At 34.2% G+C, this 26,248-nt stretch overlaps 2 protein-coding genes across 22 annotated transcripts in view; one reads left to right on the top strand and one right to left on the bottom strand.

The window, feature by feature from the left end:
* gukh (NHS actin remodeling regulator GUK-holder) overlaps window positions 1-12,909 on the top strand; it is a 199,744-nt gene extending 186,835 nt beyond the window's left edge. For 2 of the 6 annotated variants that reach the window (XM_076402670.1, XM_076402673.1), the window contains exons 4-9: window positions 2,384-2,583; window positions 4,540-4,695; window positions 4,861-4,917; window positions 6,381-8,869; window positions 10,960-11,010; window positions 11,142-12,909. In XM_076402670.1, coding sequence (XP_076258785.1) covers window positions 2,384-2,583; window positions 4,540-4,695; window positions 4,861-4,917; window positions 6,381-8,869; window positions 10,960-11,010; window positions 11,142-12,541 — 4,353 coding nt within the window. In that variant the 3' untranslated portion in view covers window positions 12,542-12,909. Of the gene's footprint in view, window positions 1-2,383; window positions 2,584-4,539; window positions 4,696-4,857; window positions 4,918-6,380; window positions 8,870-10,959; window positions 11,011-11,141 lie in introns of all 6 variants that reach the window. The other 4 variants (XM_076402669.1, XM_076402672.1, XM_076402671.1 and 1 more) reach the window with 2 other exon arrangements.
* A 1,747-nt stretch (window positions 12,910-14,656) lies between these two features.
* On the bottom strand, window positions 14,657-24,906 carry REPTOR (Repressed by TOR). Of its 16 annotated transcripts, none has more exons than XM_076402693.1 (12): window positions 24,286-24,906; window positions 22,685-22,869; window positions 22,407-22,568; window positions 22,168-22,347; window positions 22,018-22,113; window positions 21,824-21,961; window positions 17,962-18,118; window positions 17,768-17,904; window positions 17,520-17,714; window positions 17,210-17,458; window positions 17,032-17,154; window positions 14,657-16,503 (listed from the first exon to the last, which is right to left on the bottom strand). In XM_076402693.1, exons 2-12 carry the CDS (start codon window positions 22,863-22,865, stop codon window positions 16,391-16,393), a joined length of 1,731 nt encoding a protein of 576 aa, XP_076258808.1. In that variant the 5' UTR covers window positions 22,866-22,869; window positions 24,286-24,906; the 3' UTR covers window positions 14,657-16,390. The 16 variants fall into 16 exon arrangements, with proteins under 16 accessions (XP_076258808.1, XP_076258803.1, XP_076258805.1 ...); XM_076402688.1 differs by having other exon boundaries at window positions 21,824-21,970; window positions 22,407-22,586; window positions 24,286-24,855; XM_076402690.1 differs by having other exon boundaries at window positions 22,407-22,586; window positions 24,286-24,855.
* Between the last annotated feature and the right edge of the window lie 1,342 nt (window positions 24,907-26,248).

The following is a 26,248-nucleotide window of genomic DNA, read 5'->3' as shown; positions in this document are numbered from 1 at the left end:
GTATATTTTAATATATGGCGTATATAATTTATCCATAATGAAATTTGGACCTCTACACAACACAATGGTTAAAGCGAAATTGAGCTAAACGTCACATAACTAAGATGGAGCGCAATCAAAATGGTAGCAGGACTTTTGCCTTACATGTTATATTCTAGGCCATCAGAAATCATTGAAAGTTGTGAGCTACCTTATATTTTATATATAATGGCTTACAGAGGTATTTTAAATAAAAAAGGATTTGCTTAATACACTACACACAGCTTGTTTCATTACATTTCTAAAAATTGATTTAACTTTTGATATATACTTTTTAAACCCTCATTTAAAAAAAATAGTAGGGCTGTAGAATAAGTGCGTTGTAAGAATAGATGACATAGACAAATGTGTAAAATATATTTAAATTTATAGCCTGTTCTTTTTTCCATCGACAACCTGATTACTTTGATTTTTAATATGATTTTTTCAGCAATAACATTATTATTAGAGTCTAGTTACTGCATATTGAACTTTTTCTCTGAAATGTCTGTTCTGTTCCATTGCCTATAATGGCCATCCTTGGTTGAGTTTTATTTCGAAAAATGGCAAAGCTTCAACTGCTCTTCAGTCTCTGGTGTGCTATAATAAATGTGTGTATTTCCTCAATAGCTATGATTTGAAATTGAATAAATACTTGTGTTTATTGCCAATTGTTAACAGTCGCGGTACTCTTAATGCAGAATGTCTCCTTTTATTCAAGTTCGTTATAATCATCTTCATTCAGTTAAGTATATTCATTTAAGTTAATTATATCTCTCTTGTAAAAGAGTGATAATAATTTTAAAACAACCAAATTTTCTATTAAAACTGCGAATTTAATTTACTTTATTAGAAAATATTACTTTTTAAAATTTTCACTGTTGTGTAGATATGACTGTAGTAGACACAAACCCAGTTATTATCAAAACCTTGTAAAATAATATTTTGTGAGTCGTATTTTAATAAAATCAAAGTGTATGTGGACATCTAACGGTTATATTTTAAATTATCAATATAAATTTTGCAACTAACACTATCCATATATTAAAGAAGTCTTTCAGGAAAATGGTAAGGACGCCAATTGTAAGATGTGGCAATTCTTTGTTATATAATCTTTAACTATATCAAATATGAGACTTAAGTATATATGCCATGTCCTTAAAAGTTATCTGAAGTTATTATTTCACATCTAGTTAAAAAAAATTATAATATTAATAGTTATAATATATAGATTTGTTTTGTTGGTAATTTAATTGTTTGTGCTCGGCACCGACTTCAAAGTGTTCAGTTGGTAGTAGTTAAAATAATATTATAAATAGGTTTAGGTTGATATTAAACCAAATTGTGTGTGTATAGTGGAATATAAAATACGTGAAGTAGATAGGTTAAATAAGGTTAGCACAAACAACAAAAAGTTATTATCCTCGCCAGGAATCGAACACATTACACCATACGCCATAGAAGTAGTTACAGTGTACAATCTTTCTAAGAGTTCTTATATGCTATAGTTAGTACTTAAAAAGCAAACTGAATGGTTTTTGCACTGAACGACTTCCGATTTTCCGTCACATCATCTCACCAATAACATTATAAACAAATATCTGATTATTTTAGATAAAAAAATATGTGAAAACTTTGTACGTGCCTTTGAAATTTGAGCATTTTCATCGATAAACCCCCCTCCCCCTCCACCAACAGATCCTAATTTGGTTCCAATGGGGCCACGTCGGAAATGCACTCATTGAAATAAAGAAAGAATTTTGAATATCGGCCAACAAATGACGGAAAAATCGTTGAACATACATTAAAAAAATATACCATAATAAGTTTGCAAAATTCTATTTATGTTGGTACTGGTCAACACTGTTGTTAAATGTCTACAAAGTTCAAACTATTAATGATAATAATTAGAGGTAACAAACAAGCAAATGTAATCCAAAATTAAAACTACCAAATTAAATTAACGCGGCAACAATGCGACGTGCTGACGTCATAAATTTTGATGACGTACCTTGACGGTTTTATTGGATAGACTATAAAATTTTAAAATATCATACTAACAAAAAAGCGAGATAAGAATACTTAATTAAATAGAGCTTCTTAATTTATGTGTTATTACACTTTGGCATCAAGCTACGCCACTGTCAACATCAATATTCCGAAACAGTTTACTGACGCCAAACAACAGGAATCAGACAAACGCATCAATCAATTTTTATTTTCGCCAGTTTTTCCTCCGCCTACCCAGATCTTATGATTTACGAGTACGCTCGTTGTCGTCGTTTCTTTTTGGGGTCCATCTCGACTTCCTCTCCTCTGTCACGACGTAATTTTTGCTAATACCATCTTATTGATATTGTTACAGCCCGCCGTTATTGAGGATTTACGACGATGGACGTCGGACGAGGCCTTGGGCGACATTACCGTCGGCCCCTACAGCACCAGCAGGATAACGACGACGCTGACGGAAGGCGACGTCACGGACGGTACCATCGCATCGGACGATGAAGCCATCGATCACAAGCTACCGTCTCCTGAAGAACAACTTCAAGTTGTAGCTTTAAGGTAGCATAGTTATTATTTTTATAAATTATGTTTATTTGCAATATTAGAAAGGAACATACCACGATAATAATAAAAGGCAATATTGGCCTATTATTTGTTAAAAATTACAAATATCTAGTCTCACCCTGTAGCCAAAATAGTAAAACTTTTAAACTTAAATCATCCGAAAGTTTCCAGATTACTTTCTTTACTCTCTTAAGTTGGTAAGACATTAATTGGAATCTGTATGAAATTTTAAACAATAGCCGTCAATACTTTCGCTAAATATGTTTAATAAAATTCAATCTTATTCGTTCAACAAGACAAAATTACACGATTTTTAACGTTAGTCAACAAGAAACTGCATTAAATTTGATAGTAATAAATCACATACAAATAATGAAGCCCATAGCAAATGCGTTTGGTTAGTATAAACTGTTTAAGGAGAACGAGTAGAAGATGATATCGTCCTAGTTGCTCTTCATTATCTACCACTGAGAATCACATCAATTAAATTGTTTAGTTTAATTAGAGAACTCGTTGATATCACCAATTTATCGTTTTAGTATATCCGTTTAATTTTAAAGATAACTTCGGCTTCAAAAATATTCTCTTTTGCTTTGATAAAGAGCCAGTCTTGTTGTTTTTTCCATAAAAAGCCATTTCCATAGTACAGTATATATAATAATAGATGCGGTTTGATGACTCTCAAAGATACATACTCGTATACGCGTTTTCTACAAATTTGGAATGAACTGTACCAATTTCGTTACTTTCAGTCCATCAAGCAGAATTATTTTTTGACAACAGACAAGTTTGCCATAGTGCTGGCATGTATTCTGATCATTTTTTCACTTGAGAAGATTAATTATTGATTGTTATTGAGAAGAATTACGATACAATATACACTAATCAAAATCTCTTTTTCTACAACCTTTGCCCGCCTCTCTGGGAAAATAGTGAATAACATGCTCAGAGAACGATGTTGCTTTGGTAGCGATCCATGGTGGGTTCGGCAAAGGCTCCCACTGGATCTGCAAGAACGTCTTGTCATGAAAAGTATAATTTTACTATCTGTTATTCACCAATTGATCTGATCTTCATGAAACATGACATTTTTGCTCGTAATACATTACACCTTGCAGCTCCCTCCATATGCATTGCAGGACTTCTGGACCATAAATATTCCGCTTGGATGTCGATGTGGATAGCTCTCTTATAAGGATACAGAAAAAATATCGATATATCGATATTTTATAAAAAAAAGTATCGATATATCGATATTTTTTCGATGGCCAACACTCCTACTCTCTTTAATTAAGACTGTTTACGTTTAAAGTTGTTATAATAAATCGTAGTAAATAATAAAAAATAGCTTCGTCAATCCCAATACGCCATAGAAAACCCCGTTTTTACCTGACAATGAATCTGCGATTTAACAAATTCAATAAATTCATATGGTATCCATTTTCCCTCCGTTTGGATCTTTCGGAAACAGTTGATTCGTCATTTGCTAATATGTCTAAATATTTTTTGAAAGTTTGAGCTTAGTTTTCGGCTAATATATCTAGTTTGTAGTCTTCTACGTCATTCTTTCTCATTGACATCAAAATCACTACTTTTAAATAGTTGAAACCAAAATCGGTAATTAAGCTAACAGATGTGATAGCATGCCTATAAGTTTTAAAAGTTTATATATATATATATACGGATATCGTACTCTACGGATATCGCTGGTCAAAATATATACAAGCACCTAAAAATTGTTCTACAATTTGTCTCCTATGAAACATAACTTATCTTTATCCAAATTTTCATTTTTGGAAATAAACATTGTTGCATTGACAAAATAAAATAAATTTAATTAAGAGGACTTACTTGTAATAATATTATTTTTACTAAAAAACTGTTAATTATTTTTTCACGCTCGCAATGTATTAAGCGCCATCTACAATCGGTTTCCTGAACATATTACAGATTTCCTGCAGAGATCGTTGCTGTCGACATTTCCGGGCGAAGTTTCGATAGAATGTCGTCTCAGAGACGTTCACTAATGACCGGGGAGATACCCAACCAAACGACAGATGGCGAAACCGTCCGGAGAAGGGGAAGGACCAGGAGACCCAGGAACAGGTTAGGAATCAGTTTTTTTTCATCTTATTGGCTGATTTCAAATTAATTGATAAACAACATATTCGACTTTGTAACGTTTATTAACGGTTATTTGCAGTCAGCCAATATTTCGCTTTTTTCTCAAGTTTTTACGCTATTTTTTTTCTCTTAATTTTATTTAAGAAGAAGAAACACACTAGCCGGTACAGATCAGAAAGAAATACAGGATGTTTTGTCAGCTGGGTAAGTAAAATACATATATCACTAACACTTGTTTTGCTCAAGCTTATATGGTTTAAAGTTACTACTAAAATCAGTCGTTCGTTGATTTATTGAAGTGTCAGATCGCTTTCTTTGAATATTATCGATTCGACTTTAAAATTGAAGACTGAGTGATTTTTTGAGTGTTTTTGGTTTTGAATGATATGTAGTATATCCTATAGAAGAGCCAATGCTCTCTCGTCAAAATTTATGACCCCAGTGCGCCGCAATGATGACGTTTGCCAGATTATAACCTCCGTTAATTATCACCAATATTTTGGAGATTTTTTTAGAAACTTGACAACAGTGTCAACTAGTACAAATCAAACCTTGGTCTAAATCGGTTACATGTTCCGACGCATCAAAAAGCATTCTGCCTCTTTTTAACTAGTGTAAAATAAGAGGGAAAAATCCGCTCCGAGTTTAAAACGAATTTTACATTTTTAAAAACTGCATTTACGACATGCATTGGCGGTTTTACTGATATACTACTATATCAATATATTGATCATATCATAAATCGATTATAAAGACCAAGATATTTTCATAGAGATTGATTAAGATATTATGGAAGAAAGAAGTGTGAAACATATTTTTTAGACATTTAGTGTTGCACATAATGTTTAAATAAGCGAATTAGAGTTATCTAATTTCAAACATAATAAGACGTCTTAATCCAATCAACAAAAAGAAGAATAATTGTCAAAAGAGGAATCAACACATATGACATAATTTTTATTATATGTATCATCAAATACCCTCGTCTCTATTTCAATTATCACTAGATTTTTTTAAATTGTAACGTTCAATAAATGTTTTCTATACTTATGATAACATTTAATTTCACGCCGAAAAAATTAATTATCATTATTTTCCAAAATTCGGGTATTTTCATAAAAAAAATTTAATGTACTGGTTCAGAAAATCACTTGAGTGGCACCCATCGATTATTATCAGGAATACGAATAGTTTTCCAAGTGTTCTAAATTCATCATATTTCTAATAAATATAAGTAAATATCAATTCTATAAAAAATTCCAAACAATTATCTAAAATGTTGTGCAGCACACAAATTAATTCACAGTTTATTAAGTTAAGAATTTCATATATACAATTAAGTGCTTAACCCAAGTGTTCAATAGTAACTGTAATGATTTTAGTAGAAATTTGACCATGCTCCATAGCAAAGACATAGCTTACTAAAAATGTATAGTGTGAATAATGAGAAACGGTTTAAACATCACGTTTTTTTTTGGCATGCCAGTTTGCTGTTTCATGTTTTCTCAAACACTATCATCTTTGTAAATAGTGTGCTACTACCATTTATCTTGACTGTACAAAATTCCACTTCATCCGATCAGATCGTGACATTTAACTATTCACACTAGCGACATTTTGGTACCGTCGAAGGTCCTTAACCGTCACAAAACTCTACTTCTTCTCAGGGACGAGCAAACACTGCCAGCATCTACATCAGCCGGTGAGACCAAAGCAGTATCATCATCCACGGTGCACAGGAGCAAAAGTAGCGATCTCCTCAGATCCTCTCAGAAGAAGGAAAGTTCGGACGCGAAAGTTTCCAGGTTTAATAGTCTGAAACAATGGGGCAAGAGCAAGTACGATAAGTTGTTGAACAAAAGTAACGAGAAGAATGATAGCAACAGTAGTGGTGGAAGTAGCAGCGGAATCAAAACGAAAACTTCCACGTCTGATGACGGAGTAAACGACTTTAATCTATATGACACGGTAACGATGAAACGACGACGGGACTTGGATAAGGAACGGAAAACTCACGAGAGAAACTCCTCCATATCCAGTTCGGAGAAATCTTTACCGGTGAATGGAAGCACTCTGTCATCCGCGATTAATATTGAGGTGAAACTGAGAGAAAGCTCGCTGCAACGAAGACAAAGAAGGGCTGGTAATAACAAAGATGAACCCCATTCGTCTAGTGGGAATTGGAGCGCTAGCTCTGAGAGTGGTCGCGCTTCCATTGGCTCGGAAATTACATCCACCACGCATCCTAAAAGTACCACTTCTGCTGCTACTTCTAATAACTCGTTACACCCGCCTAGTTCAGTGAATTCTCGTCGAAGGTTCAACTTCAATACGTCCACGTCCGGTAGCGTTACCAGCGAGGGAAGTACACTGACTCCTGATATAATACATGACCTCCATGAAGACGGTGACTCGGTTTACTCGTGCGACACCGAGGGATATTACACATCCTTCCATATGGATAGCGGATTGAAGACACTGAAAGAAGAAGAATTGCCCACGACACCTCTGCAAAGTCCAACAGCCTTTTGTAACTCTGATTCAAATAATACTGTGATGTCTGCAGAAAATGAGTACGAGTTGTTCGGGAGAGGATCCACCTCCACCACTACAAGCTCCGCGGGTACGGTTTGCACTACCTTAAGGGCAGCCGAAAGCAATAAAAGCTTAATAATGGGACCTGCAGTACCAGAAAGGAAAAGCTCTCTCAGCAAATTATCAAATAAGTCGAGCAAAAGCCCTGAGGAATCCTTGGCGAGAGACTACATTGATAAAACAGGCACCATCAAGCGCAGTCCGGCTTTGAGCAACAGCAAACCGACTATAGTAGCGCTCATCGAAAAGAAACACGGTACAGGAGGTGATGTATCACCTGATAGCGGTCATAATACATCGAGCTCGCCCATAGAAAGTGTTTCCAGTCCCAACGGTGTAAGAAGCGGGTCTGATTTTGAATTTTCCGAAAGCTCAGATATGGAGGGTCCAGAAAGAATCGAGAGGATCCGCGTAAAGACTACTATCAATTCCAGTAGGATACCATCGATGTGTGCGATCACCCCGCCTCACAGCGACGACGAAAGCTCGAGCAACTCGTCGTATAAGAAGCAAATCGAGAAGAACAATCTGAAGAATTCACTGGATCACGATAAGGAGAACGGAAATGTGAACATCGACCAAAGAATCATCAGCACAAATGTAAACGGTACTCAGAAACTGTCGTTGGTGAACGTTAACGTCCAATCTGGGTATGCCACAGTGGAAAATTTAGATGAAAACATAATTCCCGCCATAACAGTTACGAGTAATGCCATAAGAGCACCGTCCCCCAGTGGTGGGAGTGTTACCGTGAAGTCAGAACAGGAAAACAACTTGAAAACCCCGTCACAGCCTATGATTAAATCGAGTCTGCTTCCGCTGAACAACATGTTTGGTAAAATAAAGTCAAATTTAACCAACTTAGGACTGACTAAGCGTGAAAGAAGTAAGAGTCCCGGTCAGAACAAACTCTCGGAAACACAGATGTTGGATAGTATGGACGAATATGTTACCCTAGCAGATGTTCGAAACAACAACGAAAAATTCTCTGTTGATGAAAATACTTATGTAAATGATACGGTGAATAAGAATCTGAACACCGTGTTAAGTGGAAAGATTCGTGATGCCGAGTACGTGTCTCTGAATGAGCTGCCTAACAATGAAAACAACAACTTATCGCCAGGTGGAGACTCCTCTCTAGAGCGAACCAAGAGACAAGGCGCAAGAGTGATGCTGGACGCAGAAGGAAAAGTTGTTTATAGTTCAGACAGTCTCCGTAGACGCAAACCCCCGAGCACCTTCGAGCCGGGACCATTCGTGAAGTTATCCAGCCCCAAATCGAGTCCCCAGATGCACAGAGCATTGAAATCCATCCGTCCGATATCATCCGCGCAAGACCAAATGAAGTTGAACATTCCTCAAACCGAATTCAGTCGTCCCATGTCCCCGAACTCCGGTAACAAAGTGATTATAAAGGCCTCGGGCAACGCCCCAGAAGTGGTACGCGCCCCAACCACCGTGGTACAACCAGCCAGTCCAAAAATGCGGCCTCTGAGCCCCAAGGGAGCTTACGTTCACGTACAGGCGCCTGGAGGTTCACTATCGCCGAAAGAACTAAGAGGTAAGAAGAACACTTGTTTTCTTCCGAGTAAAGTCAATGTAAATAGTTTTAAGAAAGTGAGCGTCAGTGGTAAAGGTAAAAACTTTCACTCTTTGGGTAAAAACATCAACAACAATCTGGAGAATTCGGGTAAAAATGGAGAGAGAGTAATTAAGAGACGGGAGAGCTATCGTTTAGCTAATTCGGCTATAGTCACACCGAAAAAAATATTAAATTACGAAAAGAACACGACCAAAAATATATCGGAAGACGAGCAGGACAGTTTCGAACGCGAACTGGAAGAGGAATTGTTAAAACAAGAAATTAATTATCCCCCGACAGTTTCACCTATCATGTCCCCAAAGCACTGTTCCAAACACATTCTATACAACAAGGAGTATGCCCAGAAACTGTTACTTTACTCTCCCAAACCAATATCAATACCGAGAGGTAAAGATGAAAAATGTCTTAAAATCCTAAACGCATCCATAACTGACACAGAAATTTGGTAAATTCACTCCAACTTCATTTGTCCGATCTTTCTCATACATAGAAATCCATAATATTCTCATCTTTTCTTTAAATCCATTTTTTCTGTACACCAAATCTTATAATTTTGGTGACTATAGTTACACACAATCATAATAGATATAATTTGCATGATATATGCTTTCTAACTGCCAATTCTATCATAATAATATGTATTATTTTTAAGAAAAGAACGTTTATCAAATAAGAAACAAATACAAAACGAATTATTATATATCAAACACCCCGTACACCCATATGTATATGATGAAACTATTGAAATAAACAATATATATCACTATGACCCATTTCCATTCATACCAAGCTGCGAAAATAGATCGAGCCTGAACAAATAGTCCGAATACGGATCTGTCTGAACCACGTGCATCATCAGGAAATCGATGAAAAGAGGCTTCCAGTTTCCTCGAACTCGTTGCTTCATCGTCTTCCAGTTCGTTCTCTCTGCACCGCACCAATACTGGTGAATCATTCGTTTCCGCAATTACGGTTGTTCAAGATGTTATAAAAGTGTCTTTTTAATTATATACAGGTATTCAAAGCATAATTATTATCTTAATTACTGCGGACGATGTTTCCAGTTTTATCCGAATTCGCCCAAATAAAATACAAATTATACAAACTGTGCAATATATAATCACTTGGAGTGTGAGTTTGTGATAAATAAACACTTTCTAGTAAATTAACAACAATTTCTATTGTTATACATGATTTGTTATCTAGAAAAATAAGGAAAGAAAAACTTAACACGCTTAATTTTAGTGCACAAGAAATTAACATCAATTAGTATACATTCTTTGCTGCAAGATTTTTTCTTTCCTTTTAAACGCCCACATGCTATCACTGATTTCACTACGTTCTGTATAATTTATATGCATTCTATGGATTCTCGATTGTATATATTAGAAAAATGTGTGTTCTTTTTTTTTGATTGTACATAATTTTTTTTAATGATGTATTATTTTAATGCATGTTATTTTATCTATTGAGCTTCTATTTTGAAAATAAATGTGATATGTGGAGAAGAATGAAAATATTTTTAGTATATGTTAAATTATGGCTTTAGCTCGTGTGTTCATGTTACATAATATTTATATGTATTGTATATCATTTTATTTTTCAATAAACATTTTTGTCCGAATATTCACCTCTTTTTTAACTTTAACTACCGCTCTCTGTGCTAACAAACAACAAAAAAACTTTACTAAAACCCACTTAAACCGACTAAAAGTATTAATTTCGAATCAATCAACATTTCATAACATTTCGTCGTACTATCATAATTGCATACTGAGAATGTCACATTAATCGACGTCACCTGTTGTTAGTATTGTTTTTTTCTGTAATGTATATATGGTGGCATCGATAAAATCGATACTCAGTATATAATTATGGATAATGATGTTTAACAATTATTTTCGCACGTTTGTTTTCAACTATCGATCGTCATAGCATCCACGAATTGGCACATTTCGGTAAGCTTGGTTTGCACTTACATTGGGTATGCTATTTGCACTTGGCTGTTGTTTTTTGGTTTTTCTGTACGCGTTTATGCATGTTCTCAGACACACGAGGATACAGAGCACGGAGTGTGGTGGTCTTTCTGGATGAGGAAGGTGAGCTATACCAGTTTTATATCAATTAGTAGTATTTTGTGTCTTTCGCATGGTTTTCTTTTATTCCCAGCCTTGCATGGAGCCGACTAGGCGCAACTCGCACCGGTTTCACGATATTTTTCTGCTTTCAGAAGGCGTCAACCCTCCCCAAACCTCGTCGACAAGTCCAAGACTTGGACGTTACCCCGAACAAGAAGAAATGTTCACGTATGCTAACAACGACGGTTACTACTATCAAGGAGGCAACTTCTACTCCACTCTACCCACCAAAAAATCCCAATATTTCGCATACGATGCACCCCCAGAACGCAGCGTCACACCGGACATCACCAGAGGCCTGGATAAAGGCACTGGTTCCCTTCCCAGAAGCAACACTTTTAAATCCGATCAGAACCTAATCAGCTATGGGCGTCACGTCGAATTTTCAGTCGGTGATTACCAGTACGCCTCCAGTCACGACGACTCTCTTAGAATATCTCCCATAGATCCTGTCCGAAATAGTGGAGGCTTTAAATCTTCCACGCCATCGTCACAAATGAAGGCTTCCGCGAACTTAGAAAGTAAACTGCTGTCTCCCAAACGAAGCACCATGTCTAACGAGGAATTATACGCGGTAATTCACAAAACTAAGAAGAAACTGAATATCGAAGATGATCTAAATCGGGCATCTCCGGCGCCGGTCGAACCGGAAACGAGTACGCCGAAAAAGATGAACGTTGAAACGGGATATATCGGGTCCAGACAGAGTTGGTCGCCGTCTAAAGGAGAATATATCGATTTTAACTCCGACATCGATAAGTTCTCGCCTATTAATGAACCTAAGAATCGACAGAGTTGGGCTTGCAGCGACCGAAAAGGCACTAAGAAAACATCAACGATGGATTTCAAACGACTTTTGCTGCAAAAGAGCTCGGCACTGTCTAGTAACAAAAAAATGTCCGCTGTAGAGCAGCTGAAACTCTCCAAACAGCAGATGCAGCAACAAAAAGAGCAACAAACAACGAGTGGTAGTCCCAAACCGAGTGGAAATCCCGGTAATATGACTATACTGGACTTAAGTGCCTCCCCTAGGAGTTTAGTAAATCGGCGCTTACTGAACAATCCTACTGCCAGCCCGGAAAGGGTGGTATCCAAGCCAACTCCGAAAATATTATCCCCCAGATCCAATTGGCGATTCTTAAATCAGAGAAGCAACGTACTCTCTACTCCGATACTGGAGGATTGTCGAGAGGATGACACCAGCAGTAACGCTTCCCGGAGCTCATTGGAGAAACGCAATAATCAGAGCATACAATCACCTAATAACGTCGACACCAAACCGACCCAAAGTTCCTTTAACAAAGAAATTGACAATAGTTCAAAGTCCGTCAGTGTAACTGGCAACTCTGAACACAATCCAAGTACAAAATACTCTTCTGTGAGTGAGAGGCTGTCAGCTCAAAGAGCTCAATTCTTCGGAACCACCGGCATTCAAAAAGCGGGTGATTCCGCGCCTAAATTGCCGCCACCAACGCTGGAAACTGCCTTCTAAGAACAGAGTCACATATTTTTAAGAAGAAAAAGTATTTAATAATAAAGACCTGTAAAAAATTACTATTTGTATATTAGTATTAATTTATTTTTTTACTATATAAACTACGGTTGATCCAGATTCGTAAGTTATTTATCCAGGATTCAGAATCCGTTGATGGATTACCGCCACATTACTCTTTGCTTCTAGTATTGTTTTAGCCCTTTTTTGTATCTTCTACAAATATTTTTCTAGTCTTAGCAATTTTGTTTACCTTGTCTCCTTCTATGTACAAAGTTTTTAACTACTGTTAGTTATTTATATAAATTGAAAATCTAATATATAATTTTTTGTAAATATATTAAGAATAAAGATGATTTTAAACAACAGCCATTTGTTTTAATACCTCGGAACATAATCAAAGAACACAGTTTCGTGTTTAATTTATTTGTGTGTTGAGAAACGAAGCACTTAATGAATACATTCTGAGTAGTGAATATTTTCAGGTAGCGTCGAATTAAAATAATTATTTAACCTCCCAGCATTAGTTTGGAGTTACTTTTGTAGGCTTTCATGGAACAACCAATTACAAGTTAATATTACTCTGCTCGACTTCCCCATGCATCTACGTCTTTTTACTTTGTAGTTTTAGAATATATTTAGAAAAATATTACTAAAAGACTCTATGAAGCGTTAATAACTTTACTGGACAGAGCTATATTTACGCATATACTATATCAATTTAAAATTATATCAAATCAATTACTTTTTAACCACCTAGCAAGAAAGTGCAGAGAAAACTGCACAAGTATTGATTATTGTGAAACAGCGGCAGGTGTCCTATATTCTTATCCTCTCCTTACCTTTATAGGTCATGACCTTGCTATTAGTGAATTCGTAATAGGAGTATACATAAATAATTTTAACATTGTTGACATATATTTTTAATGAATAACTTGATTTCATCATGGTAAGTAGTAATAATGCTAAAAATAAGCTAAATTTTAAAAGGTAATAGATAATTTCTTAGCCGAAAAATGATTGTGGACTACTATGGATATAGGTCTTTCTCATCGTTTTCCATTGTGGTCAATACTATAAACTGGCGAACTTATCACGGAGGCGTGGAATTGAGTGATCCGATTTTCAATTACCGTGTTGAATATATCCTGCTGAACTTGAGTGATTACTCTAAGGGTATCGGTCGATTGAGGCTTATTGGCATAGACCTGCAACTACAGGAATCTCTGCCAGAAAAAACATAACAGGATTAAATCGCAGGTGATCAATTAACGTTATCACTGATTGTGATAACCATATCGCCAAATCGTACATTTGAATATCTATATACCTATGGGAACCCCATGATAGGGAAAGGAGATTATTTTGGCGAAAAGAAGACATTAGATCAGAACCACAAAAGACACAGGCTGTGCATGTCAGACGGATATGTTTTGTGATCAGAACTAGAAAAATTTGGGTTCGGTACATGAATTTCCCTCAAAGAGACGGTGTAATATCAAGGCACCCATAGAGTAGATTCGCATCCCTGTAATAGGTCTATCTCCAACCGTAGTAGTGAGTGAATACCTAGTTGTTACTCGATATAACGTTCTACAAACCTTAAAATCATGTACAGTCTTGCGAAGGCCCCCTTAAACTAAGCTTGAATGATACTTCGTCAACTTTGGGTCACCCCCAGTCACTTGGGTATCTTCTTCGTTTGGATCTCTCAAACACTGTTTTACGCATAGCGACTGAACAGAAGGTTTAAGAGATAAAATACAATGATCTAAACGTATTTGTTCGATTCAAAATTGGACCACTCACTTCCATACCTTCCATATTTAAAATAAAAAGCACGTCAAGTAACTTGCTATATATTTATAAAAAAAAATATATAGCCGAACATAGAACCTCCTCCTTTTTCGAAGTCGGTACAAGAGGCCAGCTGAAATCTATACTTTGCTCTGTATTGAGACAGTTTGTGCTGTAAAATTAACATCAATAGTCAAAACTACCACAATAACATTTCTGAGAAAGGCAGAGCAAGAATTAATATAATTTTGTATAGGATATATTTTTACGAATGTAATAACACTCTTTTGATAGTGGGAAAAAAAAACTATCAAAAACTACTTTTCACAGTTTATTAAATTAAACAAAAATACACAATAACATAATAAAAAAAACTTAAAAAGTGTATATAATAAAACGTGTAACACACCGTTTATAATGAAACCTAGACTGTATCTAACAATTAACATGATAGCATACATTTCGACCAATTTAAAAAATAAATGTAATATCTTATTTTAAGAACTCTTCTCTCTTTTTAAACGTGCATAAATAAACACTGTATTTAAATGTAAATAAATGCACGCGAACCAACGATTATTCTGAGAGAAACCTCAGTCCAAAAATTCATCTCTTTTGTAAATATATTTTAGTGTTGAAAACATTCAGAATTAATCAGACCAAATTACTATCTATTAGATTTTCAAACTGCTGTAAGAAGTTTCCAAAGGCAAACAGCTTGAAAAATCTTACAACTTGTGTTTTTTATAGCAAAAATAAAGTATTACATTTGAATACCTTACAAGAATATATATTTCTTCCACTATTAGCGCCAACTTGATAACTTAAAGAACTTACTCTATAGCTCTTGTATTTTACTTGGCTATAAAATATGGGTAATATGTCTTAAAAACATTAAAACTAACTTAAAATCATATTTCTTTTAAAAAAAGAACCTATCACTATCTTACGCACAGCCACATTACCAAAACCACTTTGGTTTTTTTATATATGATATATATACAAGTAGAATAAAACATAACTAATTGTTTAAAATAAATTGAGCTCTTTCTTTTAAATCATAAACAAAGGCATCCGAAGGGAGTGAGGGATTGTTAACAACGGAAATATAAACGAATAGAGAGCGCAGTTTAAGAATATGCCTCAACCAATAATAGTTTTGGTGCATCCATCACAGTTTTGTTTTCTTCCCGAACCGCATAACTCGTCGGAAATTTCCCATTTTCAGCTGCAAACTATGATGGATAGTTTCCCACTAATTCATCATTCCTATTTCAATACCTCTAAAATCTGTATTGATATTTATGTCGTAAACATCTATCACAAAATGAACACAATGTTTTGATTGACCACAAAATGCGGTTTAGCTCGATTAAAACAGAACAATTTTATCAGCATCGACTCTACAATGCCGAGAAAATAATCTAATTGAAATTGAAACAATAAAAAAATAGAGTCGACTCATACTACTACTATAATTAAATAAATGTTTATATGCTTAAACAGTTAGAACTTGAAACAGACTAGTACCAAATATCTAAGTAAAATATATTCTACCGTCTTAAATTCGATTAATTTATAATTTAATTTACTTCGAGAAGAATTTAAAACGACAGAGAGGTTAAACAGTAACGCCAAGTAAAATACATGTATATATATCTATATACATTAAACATACATAACAATGTTAATAAACCTTAAATATTTAATATTATGGCTTTAAATTTCGTTCACTCTATTACCCAAATTGTTTTTAGGCCTTTTTGTTGTCTTAGCTTATATATCATTCAAAAAAATAGTTTTGGATTCTATCAAAACAACTAAAAACAACTGCGTTTGCATCATAATGTCGTTTCTTCTAAATCCTGAGACGGCTAAATCAGTCAAAACGTGTATTATTTTCACTTGTACTTTCGTTATTTTCCTTTTGTTTTTACGAACACAAATAATATAGCACCCTTGTCTTAGTTTTTATCTCGAAACTAAGCGCGCATCAATCGACTACAGAGATTCAAGTTTGGTTTGTCAGACCATATCGCCGGGTGGCGTCCTCTATAAATCCTCTGTGAAACTGGAAGACAGAGCGGACGACACTGTGCTACCCCCTTTGACCTTGTCGAGAACCCTGTTTACATACTCGGTTGTGTTACCAGCTACTTTACCTTCTAAAAAAGAAAAAAAATGAGAATAACAATAGAATATATGTATAGTCATTTTATAAATTAAACCTGAATTATATATAAGTTACTTGGTTACCTATTATTGAAGCTATTTCCCAAGCAACCAAACATCAGAAAATTCCAACCCTTACACCTTTTGTATGCATTTGTGCTCACCTCTATATCTGGTATTTTTATATAAGTCTAGCTGAGGATTCAAGACAAACGAAACCTTCATAAATGCTCAGTTAGGAAAACAGCTTTGATTGGATTTTTCAGATTTTATAAATAACACAAATCATGCGTTAAGGGTTTTTTTGATTCAAGTACAATGTGAATATAAGAGAAAAAAGAATAGAATATAAAAACGATTATAAAAGAACAACAATCGTAGTGTTGAATTGTTTATATGAATGTTTAAAAAAGAGAAAACTTAAATCAACGACACAAACTTTTTCAGTAAATATCCTTATGATTAAATAACTTCAAATAACCACTCAGAGCTTTTCTGGGAGGATATTGTTTAGTACTTACTGGTACATCCTTTGACTATTTTTTCGATATTTTTATTGAGTTCTGACTGAGTTTTTGAGTTTGGTTCATTGACTTTGGCTGATATTAGCTGTTTCAGTTGTTGAATGGTGTAGAGATACCTTCCTGCAGTAAACATGGATAATTGGTAAAATTACACTGAAATTATTAAGAGCCTTACGGTGTTCATGCTCCAGACCGTTCAGTTTTATTTTGTTGGCCTCATGCTGTGCTTTCTTCTTTAAGCGACAAGCTCGAGACGCTAGTTTATTCTTCTCTTTACGCGACGTGGGTCGTACGTTGAAAGGAAGCTCGCTGACCGGAGTCATATCGTTGATTATGCGACCCAATTTGTCCAGTTCCTTGCCGATATTGAACAGCTTGCGAGGATTCGGTGTTAAGTCGTTTCCGTCGCCTTTTCGTGCCTTACCTGCATCGAAACAATTATATTCCTTTAAGGCCCTTAGCAAAATTAATCCTGACTGGCTCACCGCTATGTTTGATGCCCTTAACAGAACATTCAGGACTAAAAACTGGATCGGTCGGTTCATTAAGGACGTGGGGATTTTCCATCTTTGACTTCATAACCAATCGCTGACCTTTAGGTCCTTTCGACTGTATATTGTACTGCCAGAAAAACCTCTCCTTCTTGCTGCCGGACTTGTTTTGATCTTCATCATCAGAATCTTGAATATAAAAACGTTAATGAGTTGAAAATCGCGCGTATCGCAAAGCTTACTGTCCGATGAATAGTCCTCGTAGTGCCCGTCGCTATCATCGTCGCTTTCATATTCATCGTGGGAATAATCCTGAGGATCTGGACTTAACATGTCACCCGTTGACAGTGATGAAGTCGACCCACATTCGGCTAAAGAACTGGAATTAAAATCGTTCGTTAAAAATCACCCTGTTAGGTCACGACTCGTCTCCAACCTGGTAGAAAGCAAATGCTTGCGTGGTTCCCGCCTTTGCCAGATTTGTTCGAGCCCAAGGTGAGTAGGCGCCGACGACGATAGTCTGGAAGCGTTTGAACGAGGCATTTTAAGGTTAGGTAAGTTCAGAGGAGTATTTCCACTGGGTACAGATTGGCCTACATAAATCAAAGAACATTATAAGGGATCATAATAAAGAACATTTAAATATATTTATCAAATCAGTAGTTATAACAAATAAAAAGCATACATTATGGTGATACATATTAACAACACATTGTTTAGGGTAATAAGTAAAACATTCGGTGTACAAATAAGTATACAAAAGACGAATCAGTTAAGCAATGTAAAATTGTTTGATCTAAAACAAACATTTTAAATCAACATCGTATATTTTCTTCTTTTCTAATTTGTTACTTAAAAGCACATGGTAATGCTGACTGGTGAAAGTGAAACAAGTTGTTTAAATTGGTTCCAAAAGCTTGACAATTGTACAAACGATGAATGTGGTATGGAAGGCAAACGTTAAACTTTAATCTGAATTAAATCATCACGGAAGGCCGCTATAAATTTAAATCAGTTATGATGACTTTTAGTTTTGCAAAATTCACCCGTCGTATTCACCAGGCACTGGTCATTCACCATCCAGCTACTATTTGTTCTGCTGATGATTCGCATGCACACCACTTCACTTAATACGAAAAATGCAAAAACTGAATCGATTCTAGGATCGCCTGAAGCGGGTTATTTCTTCTATGCGGAATCCAATCTCAACAAAGCTTAAATGTTACACATATGTAGTAAAGTAATAAACAACTGCAAAATAAGAAATAATTAATTTAAAAAAATTAATATTTCTATAAAACATATTTTGCAATATAAAATCTTGGATTAGCTGTATAATAACATGCACCAGTTATATAAATCATCCTTTATTTCGACGACAACTAGTATAACGATAAATATTTCAAGCATTTCTCATATAGCGTTAGGAAAAGTTATATAAGTCGCGATAAAGGCAAGGATGGAACCTTGAAAATTAAATAATACCTAACGAATCAAGTGTATATATTTAGCGTTCGCCATGTAAAATTGCTTGGTTCTTTTTTATACATACATACATATATATATATATATATATATATATATATATATATATATATATATATATATAATTGATTTTTGGAGTAGGCAATATTTTGTTAATACTTTATACTAATTCACAAGTTTGTTTAATTAATAAATAACGAGAAAATATTATAAGTGTGGTTAATTATAAAAATGCGGCTTCATTATCATGTATTGTAGGTGGGATCCTAAAGCATTTCCAATGTAGGCTTTACAAAACTCTCACGGCTCCTATTCCACTTGCTGTCTGTTATTCATGCGAGAAAGTGAAAAATTAATCTACAAGCGAGCGTTACAAGACGACAATAACCAATTGCTTTTGACCCTAACTGAACTGTATGTAGTTCCAGTAGGACGACGCTACTTATCACAAGGTGGATGATATAGGAAGGTCATTTAAAATTGGACTATTCGGATTCAAGTAATCATAAACAGCTGCGGTGGACATTTGAATGATTTGACATATAAAATACGAACCCTTCGAATAAAAATATCGTTAATACCTTACTATCGTATATCGACCCACCCTCTTTTGAAAAAAACCCTATAGATGCAATTACAAATATTTAAATACATTTTTGAGATATTATAACATATAACCGACCGGAGCGGAAATAAGCATATTAATTCGTAAAGAAATGCATTCTAACAAAGCAACATTTATGAGAAGAGTTACTTTTACTTTTTTATAAAAAAAAGCTTACAGTTGAAACTTTGTTAGTTTCTATATATGAATGCGGGTTTAGTGAGTCTGTATGTAAATCTGTAGATGAAGACAGTGTAATAGATACAGTGTAAGTAGATAAACTATAGATCAACAGCATTTTGACTAGACATGTGACAAAACTTTGTTACTATAGTTAAATAATTAACCGAAATTTATATTTAACCTGCAATTTACATTTTATATTTACTGTTTTTGTCTAGAATCCAAAAAGATATTTGCAATTCATAAATCTAAAGAAAACAAACATAAAAATATGAAAGGTTTAATTAAATAACAAACTACTAGGCACAATAACACTATCTCGCGCACCCCATGAAGCAGATATTTAAAACATGAGTAGCAAATATCATGATGATGACCGGAACTGGTAGTTCTCCGGCATGAAATGAAATCCTTATAAAAATTGACGCCTACGGAAAACGCTCTAAAATCTTTAAGAAGAAATCTATATCGCGGTCAATTCTATATCACTAAAGAACTCTTTTAGAAAGTCAAAGACCATGTAACGAATCAAAAATGTTTTCTGATGATGCTCCAATTCTTATACATAAAATTTAAGCAATGAAGAAGTTTTAAAACAATAGGATTATTTATGGCCTAAAGACTATAGCTATGTAATATGAAAACAAAACATTGGTTCTGGGTGCTTTCAATTGATATTTCAAAAACAATAAAGATATGTATATTTTTAAAATATACATTTTAAAGTTCACTATATATTTTTTACGGGGGCGATGTAAATGCTGCAGCGGGCGTTGATGATCAATTAGTAATAGAGAAGTTTGAAGAAGATTATGAGAAATATGAATATGCACCAGTAAACAATAATATAAGCAGTAACTATTAAACCTATCATAACAAGTAAAAAACATAATTTATCATGACCGTATAATTAACTGCAAATTACATTTTTTAGGCGTTTTTATTCATTTATATTTTGATCATATAACATTTCTGTGTAAACAACTGTGAGTACCTATCGCCCCTTAAACTGGATAATAATAAATCTATGTACATTTAAATCTGCATAATTGGCTTTTATTGGAACTAATTACTATATATTGTTTATTTTTATTCGAGCTGCAACAATCTAAACATTCGTATCACGCTCAAAATAAATGATATCGAAAAAAACACGGTATGTATGCTGGAACAGCAATTTCAAAACATTTCAGATATACGTTCCTACACGCTGTTAAACTCGATCCAAAATATAATCAAAATTTTTGTAGGCATTTGTTTCCCAACAAGTTTCGCAATTATTCTCAGACAGATTCATTTATCTTATCTGTGCTATTCTATGAACTAGAAATAATGAGAAGGCTTACTAATGCATATTTGTTTTACATGGTCATCTTGATACCCTTGTGGCCATCATCATACGATAATTCTCGCAAATGCGGCGATACAAGCCTACTATAAGTATATGTTCATTGAAACACACAACCATGTGTGTATCCCCTTTATTTACAAACACACATATTATGTAAAATGTCCTTCAAAAGTGATAACGCTTTAAAGCATTAAAGTCGACCATTTAATATTCAAGTGATATAAATTTCAACGTTTTTTGGTTCGATATACAATACTAATATTATATAGATAAATAAATATTGCACTGTATGATGTATACATGTATATTGTACCATTCCACAGAAATATTAAAATGATTACTATTAATTTGTTCGAAGATATAGTTTTATTAAATTCCTGATATTATAAAGATGAAGATTATATACATGCATGCATGATTACATAAACCAAGCAATCCTGCAAAAATGTTGCCATTTTAACATATCAAGTTTTAAGTATACCTTCAATAAAAATTGTTATGCAAATTAATAAATCTGATATTTTGTTCCACTTTCAATATGATTGTATTTTAATCTTTAAATTTATGAGATAATTAAATATTTTCACTTTAAGATAACGAATATTTGAACCATATCTTGTAAAATTATTGAAGCAATATAACAGACGACGTTTAAAAAATAATTTTAGGTATTACCTAAAATGGATCTATCTGTTGCTTCTCTTTTTAGTAGAAGTTCATGTAACGTACTGTTTGGTTTTGGCTGTATATTCTGTATGTGCATCGGAGATGACTGGGAGTTCACTATAGAAGAACCAGAACTGGCAGGACTGCCTGAAATATCTTATATTGAACAATATATAATTTGATAATAGAGAAAACCAACTTACTTGGAGATAACGCTGATACAGGTGTTTTTGAATTGGTGTCATAATTTCCTGGAGTTACACCAGGTGATAGGTCCCAATCTTTATGAAATATTAGAGCTGAAAAATAAAACTGATTAAATGCTGCCTAAAAATTAGTTTGTCTATAATAACCATGAGGGCAAGACGTCGACGTATTAGTCATTTGGTTATTGTTGGTGAAGTTATTTGCGAAATTCACAGTGCTCCTTTCCAATAAAGTATAACTAGGATCATTGGGTAATAGTAGATCATCAAAATTAAAATCTCCCAACAAGTTTTCATCATTGGCATTTAATTCGGCTAAAGTTGGACCTGACAAACAAGGAAACGCAATAACATCTCTAATTATATTTTGTAAACAATTGTTTTACCCTGTATTAAGTCAGATTCATCGACCTGGAAGATATCATCATCGTCCATGTGTATTAAAGCAGTTGATTTCAACATTTCGTCGTCCGTGATTCGAGTGCCCCAAATAGTAGTTGGCATATCATAAGTATTGGTAGGTGATATAACCTGCTCATTACTCAGTCCTACAAAATGTAGTACCGCTTTAAGGAAAACAAAATCACAAAGAAAATGTTAAGTCAATTCCGCAAAGACAATTGAATGAACAAAATGGTATATCGAAAAAGTTTTGATAGTTTACCTATGCTTCCATAGACGGGGCTTTGGGAGTTCTCCAAATCAAATGGATAGTCCCTAAATTCTAGATGATCACGGCGTAAGGGTATAGGCACCGAAGCAGATGTAGTCATGATGTTCTCGTTGTTTGGCTCCTGTTTAATCGTAATTCCTGATTCTAGATTATAGTTTTGATATTCACCCATAGTTCTGTAACAATATCGCATGATAATATTATCATAGGTACTCAAAGTTTTATAAAATAAGCAATAAAAAATAAATTTTCTACTGACAAAAAAGTTCTTTGGTAAATATCATTTTTGCCAGTAAGGAATATATTTGTTTATAAACTACTTTAAAAATTGATATATAAAAATAAACAAAGAAATGAATAACAGAACAAAGAAAGCTGTGCTAAAAAACTTTATGATCCGTTTATATCTAATCAAGTTGATAATATATACTGATAAAATGTAAGGTAGAAAATGACAACAATCAAAACGGGAATAACATTTTTCCTTATTGTAAATCTGCGATAAATAATCGATATTTTCTTATAAAAAAATCTACCTGTCCAAATATTTAGTCTGGCCGTGATTCTATAAAGAAATCAAGGTAAAGTAATGAACAGTTTCATGACCAAGTTCACTACATTACGAAAAATTGTTCATAACCTTTCAATGTTACTTTTTCATTACAAATTTTAATCCTGTAAATTGCTTAGTTAAATTTAATACGTTATTTTGTCGGTTTTTCGCATTACTCGCCATTATTTTTAATTGAAAACTAAAAAACACAAGTTCATTCACATAAGGCAAAACGTTTAGGAGTGAGATCGTTAAATTATATAATATTTGCTTAAATCTACAAACAAATCAAACAACGATCTATTCATAAAATGTTATTTACTAGTAACCTTTGCAAACACCAAACATTCTGTGACATTTTATTATCAAATGCCAAAATGTCAACTTAAACTTTTTTGTATATATTCACTAGTCTATTTAAAATAAACAGATACAAAATTCTAAAATTAATTATAATTTAAATCTAAAATCCTAGTGACCCACGACGAGCAAAAAAATAACCACCTCTTTTGGCCTCTGATCATCAATACACGACGTTGTACATTCATTCGAAATATTGTAAATAAGAGTGTTTCCGTATCACAGTAGTTTATACGGGAACACAACACATCCACAAGCGCGTCATAATAAATGAATGAAAACAATAAACAAAACACACCTCCAATCGCGAAAAACATAAAAACAATTTCGCATAATTTATTTTCGTTCCCGTGTCTCTCTGTTTATTAGATTTGATATGAGTCAGCGTATTTTATCCCTGTTGAATGACTGCTAAAAAATAAACGACGACACAGAAGAATATGTCAATGCAATAACAAAAAACAAAAACACTTTACACGTGTCAAGACATGAAGGCATTCGCACGGTTGACGTCAAGCTTGTTTATCAACACACGTGAAAATCGATAGTACCCTGTAAAAGGTCTAGGAATGTAAACAAAAGAGCAACGCGGAAGGAAAGGGAAGAGATGATCACGGCCTACACTGGTTAATCGCTCGCGAATTTGATTAGAATCGAACAAGGAAGCTCAAATACTTACTTGAAACCTTGAGATTAGTCGAATATCAGTTAAAAATAGTTTGATGGATGTGTATTGGTTAGGAGACCATCATGAGTCGACAAGAATTTTGAGTTTAAATCCGATTGTCACGTCGTGACAGTCGTCTACTTGTAGACACAGTTACTTTAAAGCACTGACCGACAAGGGTAGATAGTAAAAAAACGCTAAAAAGTTGCACAAAACTCGCGAAATGTTACGAAAAGCTCGCAAGCAATAAAGATAGGTCACATGTACTCCACAAACTGACAGTCCACCAATGATTTTAACAAACTCCGATCTTGAACCAATCAGAAGTGGTGCCACTGTTACACTATCAAAATGGCAACCAAAACATCAATAAAGATTCCTGATTGTGTTGATATCAACAGGATCCAAACACTGATACTCGGTCGACGTTGACAGTTTACACTATTTACACAGTGCAAAATTCAGAACACGATTTTTTCTCGCGAATATTTCACGTTAAACCCAGAAAAACTCGTTTGACTGGTTTCTTTTCTGACGTCAGAGACACTGTTCGGCTAGTCAAGTTAATTGTTTTAGTCGAACGACCTTGGCTAGTTCATGAGGAGGCACAAAAAGTAAATAGCACGTGAACACAGTCGAACGAAGCCCACAGCGTTGCCAGCTCTTTCAATTGGGGCTTTATATCAAATATAAACGTTTCTACTTTAAGTATAATCTTTGAAAAACAATTATATAAACTACAGGTTTATATCATCAATTCATAAGTATTTATACCTAGTTACATCAAGAGAAAAAGACTAATTTTTTAAATAGTAGTAAGGTATTTAAATGTATTAAGGATTTTTATTTAATTATTACACAACTCAATGCAATGTGTTTAAAAAGTGCTTGTATTAAACATTTGGCAACAACAAGCAGGAACCGTTCGTGAAATGACTTTCAATATCTGTTTTTAAATACAGAAATATTTGTGAAAATTTACAGGTTTCTGTATACGCGAATATTGAGTTGTCAAGATTTACTCATAGATGGCGACTGGTAATATTTAAGATTGCATAGTGTAAGAGTAAGAACTTATACAACCAATTTAAAATAAAACAATATTATTAAGGTGATAGTTATATATCATCACGAAGCTCAAGCCATATTTATTAAAAATAAAAAAATTTAATTGAGTGAATAATATTTGTAAAACAATTAAACTGTTGCCAAAACCTTTTTAGTGGTTGTTTGAACTCGGGTTCTTTTAGTTCCGAAATATTATGTTATAGCTGTTCCAGTCCTTTGTCTGTTGTTATATATTCTGCAACGCTGATAGACATCTGCAGCAATAATTTCGTTCAGTTTTAGTAGTCCGTAACTACATCTTGCTGATATTACCATATACACAGCAATATTTTATGGCCATGAATATTTGGTTTCAGTGTCGATATAAATGGATTTCTTGGACTAACCAATGTTTTTTTACTTTTGAGAATGTCATAGTAGATCCACTTTTCATCGCCAGTTGCTCCACAACAATAAAATCGCGATGTTGGAATGGTCCAAAATTGGATTTCCAGTCAATTCGTGTGATTCATCAACTGCTAAGCTGCCTGAAGATTCCTTGAAATGATTTATCGTCCAATAAGTCTTGTAATTGTTTTGAAACTTTATTGACCGATGGAACTGTTGTCAACTATTGTCGCCACAAACTTAGTTACTGAAATCAAAATTCTAAAAGTGTTTGATGGGTTTGGGTTTGATTGACTGTAGGCCAGATCTGGTCTGGTCCCAAGCATTATATACATTAATGCTCCGATTTCTTCTCAGTTTCGAAACTTCTGCTTTGTATTATTTTCTTTCCGTGATTGCAAATAATATAATCATTCAAAGACTGAGGCTTTTTTAAAGTTGACCGATATCTTAGCCTGGCATCTAGTCTCTCTTCTTGAAGCGCTGAAACAACTCCATTAAAGTCTTCCTTTGAACTGTT

This window comes from Rhynchophorus ferrugineus, unplaced genomic scaffold (assembly GCF_030347505.1).
Source record: "Rhynchophorus ferrugineus isolate W39M unplaced genomic scaffold, kcgeb_rfMv2 rfM4, whole genome shotgun sequence".
In the NCBI taxonomy this organism is placed as follows: domain Eukaryota; kingdom Metazoa; phylum Arthropoda; class Insecta; order Coleoptera; family Curculionidae; genus Rhynchophorus; species Rhynchophorus ferrugineus.
This window is presented reverse-complemented; position numbering and strand designations above follow the sequence as displayed.